Genomic DNA, 22,098 nt, shown 5'->3' with positions numbered 1-22,098 from the left:
CGAAGAACCCACCTCCAACATTCCTAACAAACCTTAAGATCTTTCTAATAAAAGGGTAATTAGTGTTAGCAACTGAGTTAACGACGTGAATTGGCCACCGTAAAGAGTTTAAAAGCTGACTTGTAGAGCTGACGTGTAGACCTTCGCCATTCACTCTGACGAAGGGCTAACACTTTGAAACCCTTAACGGTGGCCAATTTACGTCTTCAACTCATTTGATAATACCTATTACCCAGTTATATTCTCCCACTGACGCAGCACCATAGTTTCTTCAGAAATCATGGCGTTCGGACGCGGCTTCAAGCTCTCCGCAAATTTATGTGTGTTTCTCTGTATTTACATCACTTTGGAGTTCTTCAGGTTCTCAGATGTATATGAGAACACTTTGCTTAACGATAGAGAGACGTATTTTGTTTCCCAGATGAATTGCAGGGCTGAATTTGCTGGTGCTTCATTTCATCGAAAAGAACCGACCCGGAGGCAAGAGTCTAATGGACGACTGAAGAGTGTTATGCTTTGTAAGCTTTTTCATCGTGCCTGTTTTGCTTTGACTCTTATTGCTCTTGCTGGTGACATTGAGATTAATCCCGGCTACCAGACATTTGCTGATATCAAGTCCACTAGAGGTCTCAAGATTGCTCACTTGAATATACGAAGTCTCGCAAACAAAACCGACTCTCTGCGTCTTGAGGGAATTAACAACAAAACTTTTGACGTGCTAACTCTGTCCGAGACTTGGCTGGATTCCTCAACAAGTGATGCTGAAATAAAACTCCCTGGATTTGTGTGCATAAGGTTAGATCGCACTGGCAATAAAGAGGGATATGGCGGAGTTGCTATGTATGTAAGAGAAGATTTGGCGTTTCGTTTGCGGAATGATATCGATACTGGTGGACAGGAATGTTTATGGATTGAGTTAATTCGAGATAAATGTAAGCCAACGTTATTATGTTGCGCTTATAGAGCACCAGATGCCGATCTCCGCACTTTTATTTCGTCTCTGCGAGATAGTATGCCTGCTGTTGATCTTGAAAAATCGGATGGGGTCATTTTAGGAGATCTAAACGCAAACATGATGCCTAATTCAAAATTGCCCAAGAAAGACAAACAACTACTTCTCAACTTCTCACGCGCTTTTGACTTCACACAGCTGATAAAAGAGCCTACTCGAATATCTGACACCTCACGGACCTTGGTTGACCTGATTTTTGTCAATAATGAACATCGCATTGTTAAATCTGGTGTTGTTCCGTTTCCATTGAGCGACCATTACCTGGTGTTTTGCATTCTAAAGACTGGTGTGCACACAAAAGCACATCCAAGAATGTTTGAGTATCGCTCTTACAAGAATTTCGATGCGAATTCATTTAACGAAGATCTTAGGAATGTTCCTTGGCACGTCGTTGACAATGAAAACAATATCGATGACGCTTTATTAACTTGGAACAAACTGTTTTCAGAAGTTGCAGACGATCATGCACCTGTCCAACGACGACGTGTGAAGGGAACACCTATTCCTTGGATGAATAGCAAAATTAGCGAATCAATGAGAGATTGAGACTGGTATCATCGTAAAGCACGTAAATCGAACTCAGAAAAGCACTGGAACACTTACAGGAAACTGAGGAACAAAGTAAACCGCTTAGTAAAATCTGCTAAGTCGAAATATTACTGCGAAATGATCGAGGAAGCCAGAGGAGATCACGGCAAAATGTGGAAAGCTGTAAACGAAGCTTGCAATCGTAATTCATCCTCAGAAAAGATTCAGTGCATCATTTCCGATGGCATTCAGCACACCACTTCCAAATCCATTGCTGTTGCTTTGAATAGCTTCTTTGCATCCATAGGCAAGCGCCTAGCTGACAAAATAACGACTACCTGGTCGAATTGCAACTTGGTTTTAGAACAACCGTTGTCTCAGTTCCAGTTAACTGAACTAGAGGAATCGTTTGTGCTTCAGCAGCTTACCTCTTTGAAGACAAATAAAGCAATTGGTTTGGACAAAATTAGTGCTAGACTACTCAAGAGCTCTGCTAATACAATCACTCCCTCCATCACTAAGCTGTTGAATCGATCGATTCTTACTGGTAAATTTCCTAAATTATGGAAATGCTCAAAAATTACAGCCTTGTTTAAATCAGGCGACCGGTCAAATGCATCGAACTATCGACCTATCTCTATTTTACCGACACTCAGTAAAATTCTCGAGAAAGCCGTGCATTCCCAGCTGTACCAGCACTTGGTTATTAACAACCTTCTCACAAGGAAACAGTTTGAATTCAGGAAGGGGCTCTCTACTGAATCTGCTTTGACATCATTTGCTGATGAAGTCTTATTGAACATGGAACAAGGTAAACTGTGTGGGGCCGTGTTTTTGGATTTAACCAAGGCTTTCGACACTGTGGACCATCGGATTTTGTTACGCAAGCTCTCCAAAATTGGTTTATGTGAGAACTCGCTTCAGTGGTTCCGCTCTTACATTACTGACAGGAAACAGCGTACATGTTGTGGGAATGAGTTGTCTGATGAATTGCCAGTTACCCATGGGGTCCCTCAGGGAAGTATTCTGGGTCCTCTGCTATTTGTCATCTACATTAACGATTTGCCAAGCGTTCTAGATGCCTGTCAAGCATCACTTTATGCAGATGACACGGTGATCTACTGCTATGGGTCTTCCTCTCAGGAGCTGACTGAAAAGCTCAACCAAGACCTCCTGGCTGTGGCGAAATGGCTGAATGAACATAAGTTAACACTGAATCTGGACAAAACCAAATGCATGCTTATAGGCAGTAACAAGAAGTTACAGAGGAAAATAGCTCTAACTGTTTCAATCTTTGATCATTGTATAAACAATGTTACTTGTTTTAAATATCATGGAATCTTAATATCGTCTGATTTTTCGTGGACAAATCATGTCGAATACATGGCAGGGAAAGTTAATCAAAGGCTTGGCCTACTTAGACGCATTAAGCATTTGTTACCGTTTAAGGCGCGCATCCTTTTTTATAAAAGCCTTGTTATGCCCTTATTCGAGTATGCTGATTTAGTTTGGGGAGACAAACATAATGTAACTTTAATGTCTAGTTTGCAAGTGCTTCAAAATAAGGCGGCTAAAATAATATTAGATCGACCACTGTATTCCTCTGCGTCTGATGCGTTAACTACACTGAAGTGGTTAACACTAGAAAAAAGGCGCTTCCAGCGCCGATGCGTACATGTATATAAATGTCTTAATGGTCTCACGCATCACGAACTAACATTAGTCACTCAGCAAGAACAGCATAGTTACAACACAAGAAATAAAGCAAACCTCAAAATTCCATCCGTTAAAAGAAACTGGGGCAAACAAAGAACTAGCTATCATGCTGTAAGTGATTTTAACTCGCTGGACAAAACTATACGAGCCTCTGATAATGTAAATATTTTGAAGCGTCAGATTTTTAATTCATTGATTTAAGTTTTGTATTACACATAAGATACATTAGTTTTTAGTAGCATCTTTTAGCATTTTTATTCATTGTAAATTTTTAATTTTTAATTTTCGAGGTCCTTTTTGTAAACCACTTTTTAGTGAAAAAGTTTCCTCATTAAAGATTGTCATTATTATTATTATTATTATTATTATTAAACTTACTCCCTTCATCTTTTTGCTACCAATAGTTTGACACCAAAATTTGCATATCATTACTCGACTGGCGGTTTTTTCTTTATTTTTTAATTTTTTTTTTATTTTTTAAATACAATAGCGAGTGAAGGGAGGGGAGGGGAAGTATAATTGTTTGAATAGTTTTGGAAACGTTTTGCAATAATCCGGGGAATTTTTGTGGAAATACTACCAAGAAAATTAAGAGGCTTGGGCGGAGCGTACTTTAGTCCACACAATGAATCCCCTTAAATTTAAAGATCTCCAAAATTTCTTTACTCCTTGGAAACACCTCACGATCGCATGAAATCTGTTTAATTTATGTAAAGGACGTTCAATTATCTTATTATAATTATTTTGTGCATCTCCATTTCGATCGTTGTATTCATTACAGGCTGATGCAATCCAACAAGTAGGTAAGAAAATGCATATAACAAAGTAGATAAACGCAGATAGCTAAACTATTTTATGAAACTTAAATCTATTATTAATTATAACTTGTAATTCAGCTCTATTGGGAAAAATTTATAATTACAGTGACTTATCTTCTCTGCGCTTTCTTCTTGCCATAATATGACTTTTTCTCACGTAGTACTTCTCACCTCAGACAGGAGAGGTTTTTTCTCTGTTCGTTATTGTTAGAAAATTCAAAATTCAGCGCCAATCTATCTTCATACTTTCTGGTGACTTTAATATATTTCTCATCTGATGATTTTCCAGGCTCTTTCTCTTTTTCTAGTTGTACGACAATGATTGGTAGTAACTGAAATCGATAAAAGATGGTACGTATTTAGCAGTACTGAAAAAAAATCGAACTTTCAAACGAGCCAATAAGTAAAGTTTTTTAACGTGATATCTGCTTAACAAAACCTTAGACGATACAATTGAAAAACGCAATGACCCTATTAAAATTATCATGACTTAGACAAAAAAGGCACATTTCAATAACTGGATTAAAAATCCTCTCTAGGAAATATCTTTATGTGATAATTATATAATTGGTATGATTTATTGAATTAACGTTAAGATTAGACTTTTGGAATCATTTACAATACTGACAATTTCAAGCTTGGACAACCAACACAAAAACGAAGAATGTATGAAAATTCTAACAAGACTTTTTCTCTATTACTCATTTGTCGCAGTGTGGTCACATAGCATTACAACCTTTTTTTTGCATAACTCGATTCACAAACACATGACTTTTTTGCTTACGTCATATGACGTCTACCAGTATGTCCAGTCGTCTGCCGCGCAAACATCAGACTATTATCATAAATTCCTCTGCACTTCTTAACATAGGGTGCGACCAAATATTTTAAACAGCGACTTCGATGATACTATTCTTCCTAACTATGGACGTATTTTTGCAGGAATTTTTGGCGTTCAGAGAACGTCTCTATCATTGGTTCTTCGTCATTCTGCTGTTAATGTCTTATTCATCAGCCCAAGAAGGTAAAAGTAATTTTTCACCTTTCGAAGACAGAAGTATTTGTAAGATTTGGAAGCGGAATCATCAACGTTGACTCAACCTATTCTGTATACAAGGTGTTTGCTCCGGCGGCACATTAATTTTTTTTTTCACGTTAAATACTAATGTAATGGGATTGAGTTCTGTTGAGTGTGAGCTAAGTTAAATTTGTTGAAATGCGAAGCTTCAGTCGGTTTGCTTAAGCACAATATTTCGATATTGTACTCTATGGCTTCAACATAAATTGGCCTCCGCAAAGTTTAGTCGAATTCGTTGCATTTAATTTCTGACCAAAGGTAAACTTCGTTTGTGTAACGGAGATACAAGAAGAATTACGCAAGCTTTCAAATATACAAACTTAATTTACGCACAGGTGCTAGTTAAACACTACTTATGAGTCGCAATAATAATAATTTCCTAATATATATCTTTAAATTATTTATATACTTCCTATTGATTTGGGTTATGCATGTTTTACGAGGTGAATTTTCCGCGATGGTACGTGACTGGTGTCTGTATTTTGAAAATATCAGTTTAAATCGAGCGTTAGTGTTTTAAAACAATGACATCTAGCGGCTGGTTTTTTTATAAACGACTTCGGAACACGCAACGCAAATTGGAACTGTTTCTTCTTCACAGTTCCACTGTCAGGTTGAGCAAGTCATCACCTCTAGTCATTCTGTCTTTCTTCCCAAAGCGCTAATTATAGATTGTATAGCAGCACTGCATACATTTCAACTGAAAGATTGAGGAACGATCACTCGGTTTACTGATAGCTTGAGTGTCTGTCACTGTCATTTACTTGGCAATATACGTCATTAGTCGGTAGGATATGGCTATCAAAACATGGTCACTAGTCTGTACAAATCAGAAATTTTAAGTTTTTTCACCTCACCAATTATGTTCAGTGGATATGTTTCGACATCTTTTTTCTCCTTGTGCCAGATGTTAAACACCAAGTAATATAGAACTGAAGCTTTCTTTTCAAGTCCCCTACCCACTTGTCACCAATTGGCCACCTTTGCTTTTCTCACTTACCATGGTATCTGAAACAGGCACATCACACAGTAGCACTGTTATTGTCAAATTTGGACTCTGAATGAGAAGGGATGGTTTCCAGAAATGGCTTGGGGCTCTGAATAAGACTTGTGCCCCTCTCCATCCAAATGACTGCACTTCCAAGGGAAAGAGTCTCTAGTCAAATAGTTAAGGAGAATAAACCTTCGTCAGTGCGGCGTTTCATTACTGTAGGACATTTTAAAACTCTTCATGTATCTGTTCTACGTCTTTTGATGAAGAAAGATGAACTTTCAACCGAAGTTGTACGAATCTGGTACATGTATGTTTCAATATTTACTTATGTGGTATTTCCTTTCCCAGTGGTACCTGAAGCCCCAGTGGATGTCAAATTGGTCACAAAAGGCTCAAAGACGGTAGATATATCCTGGATGGCTGGTTTTAAAAGAAACAGTACCATTCAGAACTACACAGTGGAGATAAGAATGGATAAGGAGAACTTTAGCGATGTTGGTTGTCAAGGAACGCTCTCAAATGGTTCCTGTGTACTGTCCAACTCCTCCACAAGTGCTTCTCTCACAGGGCTTTTTCCTTTTACAAAGTACTTTATCAGAGTGTTTGCAACAAATGCAGTTGGCAGCAGCAAAAGCAGTTCTGTTGTGAATGTTTCTACAGATGAAGAAGGTACTTTCAGGTTCATTGCTTCCCTATTGGTAATGACACAGACTAAATAATGAAAAGCTCAAACTGTCAGTAAAGGGGGTGTATCTCGATCGTTGTTTTAGGGGACTTATTTTCATTCTTTTGGCTGGAAATTAAATTTTGTCCAGAAGTAATCACTTCCATGCGATATTTTGTGAATGTTACTGGAAATGAACATCACCCACTGGAATATTGTTTTAAACACTCTTGCCTCTCCTTCTCAGTCGCTTTGTTCTGATATACCTGTGATAAACCTTTGATATACCTTTAAACGGCCGTGTAGCTAAGTAACATTTTTCAACATCGAAGATTGCATGACAACATTGCATTATGGTGTTGCCTTTAGAACCCAGTAGCTCGCCACAAAGTGTTCAAGCTAGCTCCAAAAATTCCACAAGTGTCTCTGTAAGCTGGGCAGCGGTCGGTAAGGACAATCGTAATGGAATCATCAAAGGATACAAAGTAATTTATCAAGCGTTACCGGATGGGAAAAACGCTATAAGGTTCATCAACATCAGCAATAAGCATCAAGAAAAAGAGCAAGACATAACTTTGGGCGATCTCGTCAAGTTTACCAACTACAGCGTCAGGGTGTTAGCATTCACTGTTGTCGGAGAAGGACCACTGAGTAAAGTCAAAATTGTTCAAACACAACAGGACAGTAAGTTACACTCCAGTAGACACTTTAGGCTTTCCCATAAAATGACATTCCCAGTAAACAGTCTAAATTTCACGAAATATTCCTGCCCCAATAAAAAAAATTCACTTGAACCAATACTATTGTTAATAAATTTTCCAAGCACTTCGCACATGCTTTGACGTTTTCTACCAATCAAATTCGCCTTAATCGACTACACCCAATCGCGTGTCATTTCCTTATACACATCTGTATTTTGTCACGTATTCCACACGCAGGGGGCAAAGTCCAGATAAAAGACAGCTCTTCCACCTCCCCCAAAGTTGTAATGCCCACGTGAAAGCCTTTGAGAGATGATTATTTCTTCTTCGTTCAATGTATTCCCACCTATTCGAAAAACGTAGAACGCGAAATAACTTTGGCTAAGGTCTCCTGGAGATAAAATAGAGTTTGCTTTCCGCATCAAAAAAACGCTCGTACCGAAGCCCCAAATTATGTGGACCTACTCGCAAGAGAGCGAAGTCTTATTTGCAACCGTTGCTTGATCTCGTCACGCTACGCGGGTAAAAGCGCGTCGCGTGACGAGACCAAACAAGGGCTGCGAAAGAGACTACAGAAAGCATGACACCAAATCTAGTTCATTTCTGCTTATAATTGTACAGACATCAGACCGAATTGCATTCCATTCGCTTCAATTACCATTGTTAATTGAAAAATCAATGGTCAGGGGTACATTCTTTATTGCTTTTAAAAATTACACCTGAAATAATTTAATTTCGCTCCTTGAACTTTCCTTTCAGAACCTTCTGCTGCTCCTTTAAATGTGACAGGACATAACACCAGCTCAACCAGCATCTTAGTAGTGTATGGTGATGTTCCAGCTTTTGATCAGAATGGTATCATCACAAATTACACCATTACTTACCGGTCACTAACAGAGGGTCACAATGGGAGTGCTATAGCTGGCCCCAATGACCGTCAAAAGGAATTAACAAATCTTAGAGAGTACGTCGATTACGAAATCACAGTACTTGCGTCAACTTCGAAAGGAGATGGACCACAAAGTAGCCCTATTCTTGTTAGTACAGACCAGGATAGTAAGTACTGTTATTTTCCAAATCGCTTGTTTATGAGAAATGTTTCGCCTTATGTAAGGTAATCCGGATTCCTGAATCCAAGAAATTTTTGCATGTGGAATCCGGAATACTGGGAATTGGAATCCAGAATCCAGCTTTTGGAATCCAGAATCTCGCTAAAAAATGAATCCAGAATCCATTCGCTGAAAATCCATTTCAAATCGCATAAATGGCTTTCACGCGCACGCATCCATGCAACCACGGTCATGCTAAAATGCAGACTTGCAGACCGTGCAGACCACGCAAACCGTGCAAACCATGCAGACCGCGCTTTGTTCGCCGGAGAATTTCGCGATTTTGTTTTGCCTCGTAAAGTTTCGTCATGTGGTGTCCAAAACTTGGAAACAGTTCATACGTTACCAAAAGAAGAAAAAGGTGTACACACCTGAATCATGTGTAAATCACAGTTAAAAAAAACAACAACAAAAAAGTGCACAGCCTGCTCGGTCTGCAACCGCTGTACAGTTCAGTTCACTCACGTTGTCGATGGGTATGTAATTTAGAGGGACTAAAGAGATTGTCTACATAACAACAGCGTCCAAATCCCCCAGGATTTACTTGGATTCCAACATAGCGACGGACCACACGTTAAAAACCTTTAGAATCATTGCTCTGGAGAATGTGACTTGACTTGGCTGGCCTTTTAAAGAAAGGAAAAAGGAAGTATAGAAAAAGAGAATCTGTTATTCTTGAAAAATTACCGTGTAAATGCAGATCTTTCGCGATTTTTCACAGATTTTAGTAAAGTTGAGTTGGTTTAACAACTTTTTATGAGCAAACTCGTAATGACCAACATCATTGCCAATTACATATAGGAAAACAAGCTTTTCTTAGTCATAGTCTGCTATCTAAAATTATATCTCAGTTTAAATTTCTCGTCAATACTCTGGTTTTTGATTAAAAGGAAAGTTAAAAAAGTAATATAGATGCTAGGGAAATATTTTCGAGCTGTTTTGTTGACAGTTCTCCATGAAATCAATTTTGAATTATAAAAATTGGCCACCTTTTTCCAGCCGGAACCATGTTATTCTGTGCTAAAACAATGAATTTATATATTAAAAACGATACGCAAGGATTTGATCTATTAGTTCTTTTGATACCTCTAAATCACTTGAAGAACTTCGAGGAACCTAAATGAAAGAAATATGGTGGACCTCTTCAGAGTTGCTAAAAAGAATCAATAAACATTGGACTTAAGAGACGAACAGTCTCAATAGATATTCCTAGAAGAAAAATTTATCCCTTAATTTGCTGTAATATATCTATTTTAATTATCAAATATTGTTATAGAAATATGAATAGACAAACATGCATTCTCATAACATGTCCTTCAATAACGATATCCACCATTGAAGTCATTCTTAGAAAACGAAATGCAAAAAATTAGAAGCAAACGAGAAACTAAAATCTAGAATCTTTTTTGTCTTGGAATCCGGAATCTGCATAGGTAGAATCCATAATCCAGCATCTGGAATCCGGTATCCACAGCATGGAATCCAGAATCTAATACTGTCCTGGATTACCTTACATGGGGCGAAATGTTTTATACCCAACATCAGCATGCATATTATCCTTACTGTTCCCCATACGTATACAAAGGTGTCGACAAGGAGAGCAAAATCAAGAGCCTCTCTGGCTGGAAATCGTTTTCTTTATTCTTGTGACTTCATTGTTTGATTCAGGGGTGAAACTGTAAGGAAAAATTAGATGCTAGTCACTCGTATGGGTTAAAGAGTTTAGGCTGATCATCATGTTCACCCTCCGGCTGTTCGCTTTTAAAAATGAAAATAATTTAATGTGTGCTCTATAAAACTGCACCTCAAAGGAAATTCTAAGCGTGACTGATGACCCAGAGAAATTCCGGGTCTTTTGATGGCTCTTTACCTAAGTCTAAATTAACAAAATGAAAATCCTGTTAAGTTCACGCTCAAAAAAAAAAAAAAAAGGAATTCTCATTAAAAATGTTTCTCCCTCTCTCTCTCTCTCTTAAATAAACCATCTCGCTTTCAAATGGTCAAACTACAGTAGTAAAATGAATAACAAAGAAGCCATTGCGTGGAGAAAAATGGACAAATATTATTTCCTACAGTTGTTGAATAATGGCAGGGAGAGGTTTTCACTTATTAAAAACTTAGAAAGTGGTAATTGATCTTGGTATTCAATTTCGTTCCGAAATCATCGTTTTGAGAACGTTCAATTTTTGAATCACAGGTATAATTGAGTCCAAGTTGCATTCAGCTTACTTCAGTTACCAATATTAATTGATCAATTAACAGTCAGGAGTGCACTCTTCTCCGAGTCCTGTAATGGTTTTACTACAAGTCATTTGTTTTAAAAATTACCTCGGAATTTATTTGAGGCCCGTTTCCTGAACTTTCCTTTCAGAACCTTCTACTGCTCCTTTAAATGTGACAGGACATAACACCAGCTCAACCAGCATCTTAGTAGTGTATGGTGATGTTCCAGCTTTTGATCAGAATGGCATCATCACGAGTTACACCATTACTTACCAGTCACTAACAGAGGGTAACAATGGGAGTGCTATAGCTGGCCCCAATGACCGTCAAAAGGAATTAACAAATCTTAGAGAGTACGTCGATTACGAAATCACAGTACTTGCGTCGACTTCGAAAGGAGATGGACCACAAAGTAGCCCTATTTTTGTTAGTACAGACGAGGATAGTAAGTACTGTTATTTTCCAAATCTCTTGTCTGTGATAAATGGTTTACATCCAACATCAGTATGCATATTCTCCATACTGTTCCCTTTACATATGCAAAGGTGCTGACAAGGAGGACTTGTTGACCAATCAACAGCCTCTTTAGCTGGAGATCGTTTTCTCTATTGTTGTGACTTTATTGTTTGATTCAGGGGTGAAATTGTAAGGAAAATTGGATGATAGTCACTCTTAGGGGTTAAAGGTCTAGACTGATGTTTACGTTCACCCTTCAGCTGATTGCTTTTAAAGATGGAAATAATTTAAAGTGTGCTCTATAAAACTGCATCTCAAAGGAAAATCTAACTGTCACTGATGACCCGAAGAAATTCTGTGTCTTTTGGAAACTCTTTACCTTAGTCTAAGGTAGCAAAATATAAATTCTGTTAAGTTCACACTCAAAATAAAGGAAACATTCTCATTGAATTCTTTTTCCTCTCTCTCTCTCTCTCTCTCTCCCTTAAATAAACCATCTCGCTCTCAAATGGTGAAATGATTAAACTGCAGTAAAATGAATGACAAAGAATCCATTGCGTGGAAAAAAATAAAGACAAATGTTATTTCCTACGGTTGTTGAATAATGGCAGGGAGAGGTTTGCACTTATAAAAAACTTGTATTTGAATGGTGGATTTTATGATCTCAAAAGGGATGTAATAAAGTGGTAATTGATCTTGATGTTCAATTTAGTCCAGAAATCATTCTTAAAATTTCAATTCGGACTCGTATTTCGAGTCCGTTCAATTTTGAAATCACGCGTATGTTTGAGACCAAATTGCATTCAGCTTATTTCAGTTACCATTATTAATTGACCTATTAACAGTCAGGAACACACTCTTATCCGGGTCCTGTAATGGTTTTACTGCAAGTCATTTGTTTTAGAAAATACCTCTGAAATAATTATAGGCCCGTTTCTAAAACTTTCCTTTTAGAACCTACTGCTGCTCCTTTAGATGTGAGAGGACATAACACCAGCTCAACCAGCATCGTAGTAGAGTGGGATGATGTTCCAGCTTTTGATCAAAATGGTATCATCACAAATTACACCATTACTTACCGGTCACTAACAGAGGGTCACAATGGGAGTGCTATAGCTGGCCCCAGTGACCTTCAAAAGGAATTAACAGATCTTAAAGAGTACGTCGATTACGACATCACAGTACTTGCGTCGACTTCGAAAGGAGATGGACCACAAAGTAGCCCTATTATTGTTAGTACAGACGAGGATAGTAAGTACTGCCCTTTTCCAAATCTCTTGTCTGTGATAAATGGTTTACATCCAAAATCAGTATGCATATTCTCGATACTGTTCCCTTCACATATGCAAAGGTGCTGACAAGGAGAACTTGTTGACCAATCAACAGCCTCTTTAGCTGGAGATCGTTTCCTTTATTCTTGTGACTTAATTGTTTGATTCAGGGGTGAAACTGTAAGGAAAAATTAGATGCTAGTCACTCTTAGAAGTTTAAGGGTTTAGACTAATGTTTACGTTCACCCTCCAGCTGATTGCATTTAAAGATGAAAATAATTCGAAGTGTGCTTTAAAAAATTGCACCTCAAAGGAAATTTAACTGTTACTGATGGCTTGGGGAAATTCCATGTCTTTTGAAAGCTCTTTATCTCAGTCGAAATTAAAAAAATGAAAGTCCTGTTACGTTCACATTAAAAAAAAAAGATTCTCATCTAATTTTTTTTTTACTTCCCCCTCTTCCTTTAATAAACCATCTCGCTTTCAAATGGTGAAATGGTCAAACTGCAATAAAATTAATCACAAAGCCGAAGCCATTGTGTGGAGAAAAATACGGACAAGTATTACTTCCTACAGTCGTTGAATGATGGTAGGGAGAGGTTTGGACTTATTATAAACTAATAAAGCGGTAATGCATCTTGGTGTTCAATTTTATTCCGAAATCATCGTTTTCAGTACGTTCAATTTTGAAATCACGGGTACGATTGACACCAAATTGCATTCAGCTCACTTCAGTTACCATTATTAATTGACCAATTAACAGTCAGGAGTACACTCTTATCCGAGTCCTGTAATGATTTTATCACAAGTCATTTGTTTAAAAAATTACCTCTGAAATAATTTAAGGCCTGTTTCTTGAACTTTCCTTTTAGAACCTGCTGCTGCTCCTTTAGATGTGAGAGGACATAACACCAGCTCAACCAGCATCTTAGTAGAGTGGGATGATGTTCCAGCTTTTGATCAAAATGGTATCATCACGAATTACACCATTACTTACCGGTCACTAACAGAGGGTCACAATGGGAGTGCTATAGCTGGCCCCTATGATCGTCCAAAGGAATTAACAGATCTTAGAGAGTACGTCGATTACGACATCACAGTGCTCGCGTCGACTTCGAAAGGAGATGGACCACAAAGTAGCCCTATCCTTGTTAGTACAGACCAAGATGGTAAGTACTGTTCCTGGACAACCTCTCCTGTCCACGTTTAAGACTGCTGTTAGTGTTTACCCTCCAGTTATAGCTGGAAGGTATTGTAATTTATTTTCTTAGCTGTCTAAGCTAAGACCCACCTTTGACTAGGACGAACGTTATTTTTTTTAGCATCCACAAATTTTTTTTCAGATTTTGTCAGTTCTAATCCGTGTCAATCCTCGCCATCTGTTATTATCTTTGTTTTTCTCTCCGGTTTTTTCTTATCCTCTGATGGTTTTTAAAGTAAAATATCTCTTTCAAAGCATCCGAGAATTTGCTTTACGAATTTAACTCCAAGACTCAGCAAATGGCCTTTCATTATCTTACCGTGACACCGCCAACATGGTGAAGATATGAAATAATGATTTTCATACCACCGATTTACAGAACCCAGCGCTGCCCCTCTTAACTTACGTTCAATTAATACGACTTCAACAAGCATTCTTGTCATGTGGGATGAAGTTTTGCCTGATGAACAGAATGGTATCATTATTCGTTACAACGTCAGCTATCAGGCGATACCAGAAGCTGGATCTGCTGGGCCTATTCATACGATTATAGTAAAGGCCCCTACAAGGCAGGTCAACCTGACCGTCCTAACAATGGACATGTATTACAACATCAGTGTGTTGGCCTCCACAATCAAGGGCGACGGGATTTACAGCAGCCCAAAGACGTTCAGAACAAAAGAAGACAGTAAGTCCGTATTTTTCAATTACGTAACCTTTGAAAATTAACTCACGCGATATTGATTTCTTTAACCAATTGTAAGATGCGACAACATCATAAGGATCGGGTTGGGTCCGCTTCCGAGTAGAACGGTTTTCGTATGGATACATTAAGATACTGGTTAAATCCAGCGGGAGATGTACAATTGAGGCGTACTATTTCACGCATTTCACTTGATTAAAATCAATTGTTGAATATGATACAAGTCAATATGATAGCAAGTGGGATTTACCTCCGAGTAGTCACAGAGACAAAATTCGAGTCAAAGAGTTTAATTTTTGACCATCATACGGTATATGACAAAAATAACCTAAAATTTTTGTTCGTATGTCGGAGATAGTGTTGAACATCTATCGCCACTTCTATATTTCTCTGTCTTTACATAGGGCCCAGTGCACCTCCTCAGAATGTAATAGGTTATAACACCAGCTCGACCAGCATTAGAGTTACATGGAATGAGGTGCCGGAAGACAAAAAACACGGTGATATCGAATACTATACTATATTGTACAAAAAGATGACAGATATTAGTTATAAGTCAGTACCAATTACACCAATGTCTAGAAGGTTTATTGAGCTAAAGGGACTTAATATGTACACATTTTACGACATCAAGGTCTCAGCTGCTACACATGTAGGGAGTGGACCAGCAAGTGATCCTATCAAGGTCCGCACAGACCAGGATGGTAAGTAAAAGAAGACTTTCGATAAACACCTCAGCGGCTAAAACTCTGGAAAAAAAGAGCAGAAGATTCTGATTTATGACATAATTTTATGTGCGGATTTGCCTTTAGTATAGTTACCATACAAATTGTCATTTGGGGACAGGAAATACGGTTAAGTGTGTTTACTTGCTTTTCTGCAATAACCGTTGGTGGAAGTGTCTGGTAGAAGTATGCCAAAAGAGCTCCATGCTCTAAACATTGTGAGGTGTCATGACCTCAAATGACAATCATGGTTTAGTTATCATTTGTGAGGTGTTTCACAGTCGGTACGAAGTCTGAAGGATATGTGGAATTTGACTTTTGCTTCGTGGTTTAAAGGGAGACACAGGGGTGTTAAAAGATTTTTCGTTATTCAAACCCAGCTGAGATTATTAAAATAGATTTTGAATAGGGGCAGTAAATTCCTCAACTTCCTCCTTCTATGATCAGTATGAAAAGTCATCCCCAATTTTCAGTGATGCTAAACAGTAACGAAGTGCAGCAACTATGCGAAGATCGATCTGCTTCCCAAGTTCTGCTTTCGCTATGTAGCCAGTGTTAATAAAAGTCCCCCTTTCTCCTGTTAAGGAATCAATTAATCTCTCATTAGCCTTAAACCTTTTCCAGTTGTAACTCATAACAGATGCAAGAAAAAAAATGATAATAAGTTAATGTCCTGTCTTTTTTTTACAGTGCCTTCTACGGCTCCTACATTAGTGTCTGTACAAACACTGAACAGCACTAGCATACAAGTTAAATGGTTGGCAGTTCCTGAAGAATCCACACACGGAATTCCAACCAGATACACCATTTACTACGCATACTCCGATGGGAAGGTGGATACTAAGGTTGTAACACCTGTTAAGGATCCCATCACTTATCAAGAAGTTGTGTCTGGTCTTAAGGAATCTACTGAGTATTCATTCCAAGTTTCGCTTTCAACTGCGAAAGGGGAAGGTCCCCTAAGTGTGTCCAAATCCTCTGCAACTGAAGGTGTATGTAAGTGGCCCAAATCATTCTTTCATAGAATTTGTATGTATTATCAGCAACAACGCATATTGACTCGTCTCGTTTGAAATTTAACTTAATGGAAGACTTTTATATATGTCTATGCTGGTGCTACTTTTCGCACGATTCTTAAGCTATCAAAATAAATTAGAGAGTGTACTTTTACACCTATAAAAGTGCTCACTCTAATACCTTCTTAAGTGCCACTTCAAGACCATTTGAAGTCCACTCTTCCCAAGCTTCCGAAGAGTGCGCACTTCAAGACTCATTTGAGTGAAATGCTCTCAGACGAGTTTGGATGAAAAACTTTCTAAAATGCGCACTATATGACGACTTATAGCGTGCATTATAGAAAAAAATATATAGTGCGTACTTTAAAGACATTTTAGAGTGCAAACTTCGAGACTCTTAAAAGACTCCTCATATCACAAATTGAAGGTTCCTTTTAAGTATAATGAACCTTAAATCAGGTTCGAGGACGTTCAGGTTCCTTAAAGAGCGCACTTAAAGACGCTTTCAAGTGCGCTCTGTTAGGCTTTAGATAGTGCACACCTCAATGCTCTTTGAGATGCTCACCCTAAGACAATTAAAAGAGCGTATTTTAAGGCTGCTTAAAGTGCGCACTTTAGACATATGATGATTCTCGCTTTAAGATTCCAAGTTAGTTTGAAGATGAGGACACCTCTAAGTGCGTATTCAAGGACTCTTTAATTTCAGCTAGACCCGTTTTTAATTAATCAGGATCAAGAACGTTTGCCGGTTGTTATTTTTTATAATCTTGCTTTGCAATGTTCTAATGTCTTCTGATTTTTTAACACCAGACTGTGTGTATCACTTGGTTTTGACTAATTTTCTGTTGACTTTAGGTAGCCACACTTTCCAGAAATAATATAAAGTGTTGGGTGATGTATTTCAGTGCTGCAGAAAATTTCACTAGGCGGATTATACCTCAGAAACCATACCACGATGTACATTTTATTTCCTTGAGTGAATAGTAATGAAATTATGACACTGAACATGCTTTAAGAATGTGAAAAGAAACATAACTGTCTGGAAGTTGTCTTCAAATGAGCTGATTAGTTTACTGTACTTAGTGATCCGACAGTTGGCTACAGCAGAAAAAGAAGGACATGTACACTTGAAGAGAAGAACCGGAAAGGTTTAGTGAGTAATTTTCAAGTCACGATTCCTGAACCTCTGGATTTCAGGGAAATCTAAGTAAACGCCACTGTAAGTACGTGACATTGCTTTTTTAAGGGATTTATTCACCTATTTGAGTTATTGTCTTTGGTTGATTACCGGACACCCAGACTTCCTATTGAGATTGTCCCTTCCACTTCTGTCCTGTTTTTTCAAACACATGACCTTTCTCGCAACAGCTGTAAATGACATGGTCGTAAATGGTCATAAGTGGTTGTAAATAAACCTTATGCACTTAAAGTTTTTTACTTTATTTGCCTTCAGGGATGGGAGATTCTCAAGGAGCAGCTATGACCGGACAGGTTATCAGTTCAGTTTGCGAACCAACTGGGCTTTGATGGAACTTAATAAATTAAATAACATGATTTGTTCGATCGATGTTACAAATGAAACAGAAATGAATTCACATAATAGCACATGTCAACAATAAGTCTCTTTTATAGTAACTTCAATATTTCAGTCTGACTTCACTCTTATCCGAACAAGCCAGCCTGCATAGTTAGAGATAAACTTTTCCAGGGCCAGCAATCAAATCTGTGAATTTTTCTAATCACACGGTGTGGTCCGGGTATGGTGCTCCTAAGTGTCTTTATTGAGCTTTCTCTTCTTTTTTTTTTTTTCTTTTTTTTTTTAAGGGAATTCGAAGTTTTGGATTAAATCCCTCAGGAAGAGGTTCAGAGGTAAGTTATGGTTAAAAGTCTTGAGACAAGATAAGGGTGGTGAACAGAAATGAATTAGTGCCTTACCTATATTTATGCTTCAGTGACTTTTGTGGGCTACCTGGGTAGTCTTACTTTGAGGGTCTCAATGGGGTGATGGCTTTTACGGCTATCGGTTACAATTTTGGCCAATTTCCGGCTAACGGTTAACACCTTTCCATTGTTTCCACCAGAGATATTTTTTACGTTTAACTTTTTTTACGACTAACGGTTAAAAGTTGTCAATTTTTACGTCTAACGGCTAAATATTTTGGCCGTTTTACGGCTAACGGTTAACCCTATTGGGACCCTTTACTTTCAAAGACAACCCTTTTTCTTTGGGAGTGGTCCGTACACCTCACGCCTCCCTCCCCTCCGCCCTCGAATTTTGAACGGGGGGACATCTGAGAGGGCTAAATGAGTAAAAAATAAAAGGATAACAAAACAAAATTCACAAAGGACGAAACACACAAACCACAAAATATAAAATACAGAACGCAAAACACAAAACACAAAACACGAAACACAAACCAAAGCAAAAAACAACTGAGAGTTAAACGAGATTCACTCTGAACTTTTGAATTTATCTTATTAGAATCGATCAAGGAATCCGCAAATAAAACACTACCTTGAGTGTGTACCACGGAAAAAACTTTGACACTTAAAAGGATGAGAATCTATGGTTCCCTGGGTACGTGCAGACATGATGACCGCCATAAGCACGCGGTGAATGATGGAGGGTAACCCATGACAAGCGAAAAGATTCACAATTTTCAATTAACGAATTCTACAGTAGTTATCAGTTACTCTGAATGGGAAGTGATATCTAAGTTTGTGTAGGCTCTTTGTTTATTTGTTGCTAGACTGGAAATTGGATTTTATTCTTATTACGCTCGCTTGTTTAGGTGAATCTTGAAATTTTTGCTGGTCTGTAAGCTTATGATATCGGAAATATATGTTTAATTCTCGTTATATATATATGTATATCTCATAAACCAATTACTGCATAGACAGTGTTTAGTGAGGATTTTATTCACTCTTTGCAACTCGTCAATTAAAACCCGTAAAAAGCACTTTCCATGAAGTAATCTACATTTTTTTGTTCAGTCCTACTGTGTAGTCAGTGAATTTTAGTGTAATGGGAAAACCCTCAAATATCAGCGAGCCGTCTTGTTCATTGAAGATCAAGAACGTTCATGAAACGTTTTCTCCAATTTTCACAACAACTTTCGCTTGTAGTTAAGCTCATACCAGAAACAAGAGGTGCGATTCTTTAATCGCTTCGAGGCTTTCCATAGAAAAGCGTTTCTTTCGCACGCATTTAACACCAATAGTAAGATCAAGAAATATTTATTGTGCGTTGACGTTTTATCAGGCGACTTGACTTGCACATAGAGAGAGGTGGTTTAAACAAGTCACTGCAATACGAATAACTTTTATAATTTTTGAATTTGCGAGCCTTTAGCTCGATGCACTCATCGAGGGTCAAGTCTGCCCTTGGGTACGCTGATATGAGATTGATTTTACCAGTGCAAATTTACACTACCCGCTCTCCCAATGCAGCCTATAATTTTCTCGATCAGTTACGAGCTTCTCCGCCTCCCTTCGGCCAAAGTCCCTCAGGGCTACCGATTACAGAAGGACTTTTGTTTGACGCTTAATGGAAAGGCTGAGCCGGAACAATGGACAATGATGTGAAGACTTGCGAGATCAGTTCCTAGATTGGCTTTTTTTTATCTACAGATCTACACAGGTTACTTGATCAGCTGATCGTAATAAAAAGGGATAGGAAAAAATTGCACTATTCTTGAAAATCTCCTGTAGTGGACACGCAAATCATCTACAAAATTAGAGAAAAACTGTAGCCATGGTATAGACCTCTGAAAGACCATCGCTTCGGTTCGATTCAGTCGGTTCGATTTTATCTCCTTCAGAAAATGTAACAACAGGTTCCATGTTTTGTCAAAATAGTAGGCTGGTGTTAACGATCAGTCATGCATTTAATGACACTTACAATAGGCCGGTGTATAAAATCTTGGCATTGCTTGAATAGAGACAATTACGATATACTAAAATAGTGAATAGCGTCGAATGCTCGGTAAATATTAATCCCTTGCCACTTCCTCTTACGTAAACAGGTGTTTAATACCCTGACCATTGAAAGTACGAGCATGGAACAAAATTATCTTTTATTGTTAGAATACAGCTAAAGCTTCAATTGTATAGAGATTGGACTGTCATCCGCTGAAATTATTTCTGCTTGACTCCAGCGAATGGTTCAGTTTATACTGATTATTTTTCTACAAGATAGAAAACTTAACTATTTTCATCCACAGAACACAAGCTACTCTCAGGAAATCCCGCCAGTAGGAGACATAGTCAAACAATTCCACTTTCACAAAAAGGCTGCAAAATCTGGAGCGAGGTTAACAAGGTTTTTGGGCCGATTCCTTTGAAAAATGACTGAACCATGGTTTCTGTGAACTTGTGTGTTTAGGATTCGGTTACCCTTAAGATTCATTTTTTTTTTCCGGACAGAAAGTTGTCACCATATGTTTCAATTAACTCAGCCTGGAAACACGAAAAAATGAAATAAAACGTCAAATGAAACTTTCAATATAATTTGATCGATGAATCCATTCGCAAATTATACTTTTAGATCTTGTTTTTTTTCCCTGTGGTTTAAATTTGCTTTACATTAGCGAATCCCAATTTTTTTTTTCCTAAGGCTGTCGTCGGTCATGATCACAACCTAATTTAAGCGCTTAGCGGTTATCCACATCAGCTATCTATCCTTAGCAACTGGGTTTACATATCTGACTGAGTTAACGGCACTTTAAAGAAAATCGCCGCGTTTTTAACGACTTAATGTTGATTATTTCATCTCTAGTTAGAGCACGAAAGAAATTAATTCTTGCTGAATTTATAACTGTCCTTCTTTCTTGAACGGGTGCAGGCACTCAGAAATTACTGTAGGCATCGAATGAGTCTAAATACTCACTGAGAGCAGAGTAAATAAACTCATATTGATCCTGAAAGAGTGAAAATCACTAGGTCAGCAATACATTCACAAGTGTACTTTCAAGTTACTAGAAAAACCTCAAATAGACTGCTCGGCCATTCCAGTTTCTATTAGAACCTTCTGATGTATCTGACATAAGTCTTGGTTGGTTCAAATTGTACTTTCTATTGTTTCAAAACAAAACTTGTATCCTATAACATATGTTATTGACTGCCCACTCTCGCAGCCATGCAAGTAGAGAGCAAAATTAAATTCCAACCGAGAAATAAAAGCCAATTGCCCTCTTCTGTGACGGTTTTTAAGTTGCCTTGAATACCTCACAAAAAAAATAACACACCTTTGTCTGGACCATGGCAGGTCTCTCAACTCTCAGCTGCTTCACAGTCTGGAAAACGTCTACCACACCTTCACTTTTTAACTGTCCGATTAAAATACTGAGGGCGCAGAACACTCCTGTGCGACCCACTCCAGCGCTGAAATGAGAAGTTGAAGATGAAGTTGAAGAAGAAAATAAACTTAGGGTCTGCTGTAAACTGCGCAAAATGTTGTCTTTCCACTAGCATTTATTAGCGAAGGGCAATACCTGATATTAACATGCTACAAGAGTTTTCATTGATTGATAAATTAACATTTAAATGAATATAACAGTTTATAACGAGCGTAGTAATTGAAATATTACTGCAAAGTGGTATATAGGATGAATAAAAATACATGAATGTGTGCAAATTGGTAACATTACAACGTGCGCGTTTTAATATACCCAGTGAAGCAAGCGAGTAATGCCAAAACCGACAAATTGATATGGCTGTCATTCCACTGTTAGGAATGAAAAGATCTTCCCTAGGGCCTTAATTGTCCACTTATAGTTACAGGGTATAAATGTTTTGCAAAGGTGGAACGAGATTCAGGAAACAACGTTAGGACTAAGGAACACCAGTGAACTTAATAACGACTAAATGAGCATTTTTCAATTA

At 38.0% G+C, this 22,098-nt stretch overlaps 2 protein-coding genes across 2 annotated transcripts in view; one reads left to right on the top strand and one right to left on the bottom strand.

Moving 5' to 3' along the window:
- The first annotated feature begins 4,892 nt into the window (after positions 1-4,892).
- LOC113683255 (phosphatidylinositol phosphatase PTPRQ-like) lies at positions 4,893-19,175 on the top strand. The gene is made up of 11 exons (XM_089187428.1): positions 4,893-5,098; positions 6,495-6,815; positions 7,180-7,494; positions 8,271-8,567; positions 10,992-11,288; positions 12,254-12,550; positions 13,443-13,739; positions 14,151-14,459; positions 14,879-15,178; positions 15,890-18,084; positions 18,698-19,175. The coding sequence occupies exons 1-10, from the start codon at positions 4,978-4,980 to the stop codon at positions 16,270-16,272; spliced, it is 2,937 nt and encodes a 978-aa protein (XP_089043554.1). The 5' UTR covers positions 4,893-4,977; the 3' UTR covers positions 16,273-18,084; positions 18,698-19,175.
- A 1,101-nt stretch (positions 19,176-20,276) lies between these two features.
- Positions 20,277-22,098, bottom strand: part of LOC113683254 (receptor-type tyrosine-protein phosphatase S-like) — a 41,546-nt gene continuing 39,724 nt past the window's right edge. The window contains exons 28-29 of the mRNA XM_089187360.1: positions 21,462-21,597; positions 20,277-21,134 (exon numbers count right to left, since the gene is read on the bottom strand). Coding sequence (XP_089043486.1) covers positions 21,063-21,134; positions 21,462-21,597 — 208 coding nt within the window. The 3' untranslated portion in view covers positions 20,277-21,062. The remainder of the gene's footprint in view (positions 21,135-21,461; positions 21,598-22,098) is intronic.

This window comes from Pocillopora damicornis, chromosome 11 (genome assembly GCF_964200805.1).
Source record: "Pocillopora damicornis chromosome 11, jaPocDami1.2, whole genome shotgun sequence".
Lineage (NCBI taxonomy): Eukaryota > Metazoa > Cnidaria > Anthozoa > Scleractinia > Pocilloporidae > Pocillopora > Pocillopora damicornis.
The sequence above is the reverse complement of the archived record's forward strand: the minus strand, read 5'-3'. Positions and strand labels throughout refer to the sequence as shown.

Coding starts and splice junctions, on each gene's coding strand:
- LOC113683255 (XM_089187428.1), top strand. CDS start 4,978: ATGATACTATTCTTCCTAACTATGGACGTATTTTTGCAGGAATTTTTG. Junction 5,099..6,494: donor TTATTCATCAGCCCAAGAAG/GTAAAAGTAATT, acceptor TTCCTTTCCCAG/TGGTACCTGAAGCCCCAGTG. Junction 15,179..15,889: donor GGTCCGCACAGACCAGGATG/GTAAGTAAAAGA, acceptor TTTTTTTTACAG/TGCCTTCTACGGCTCCTACA.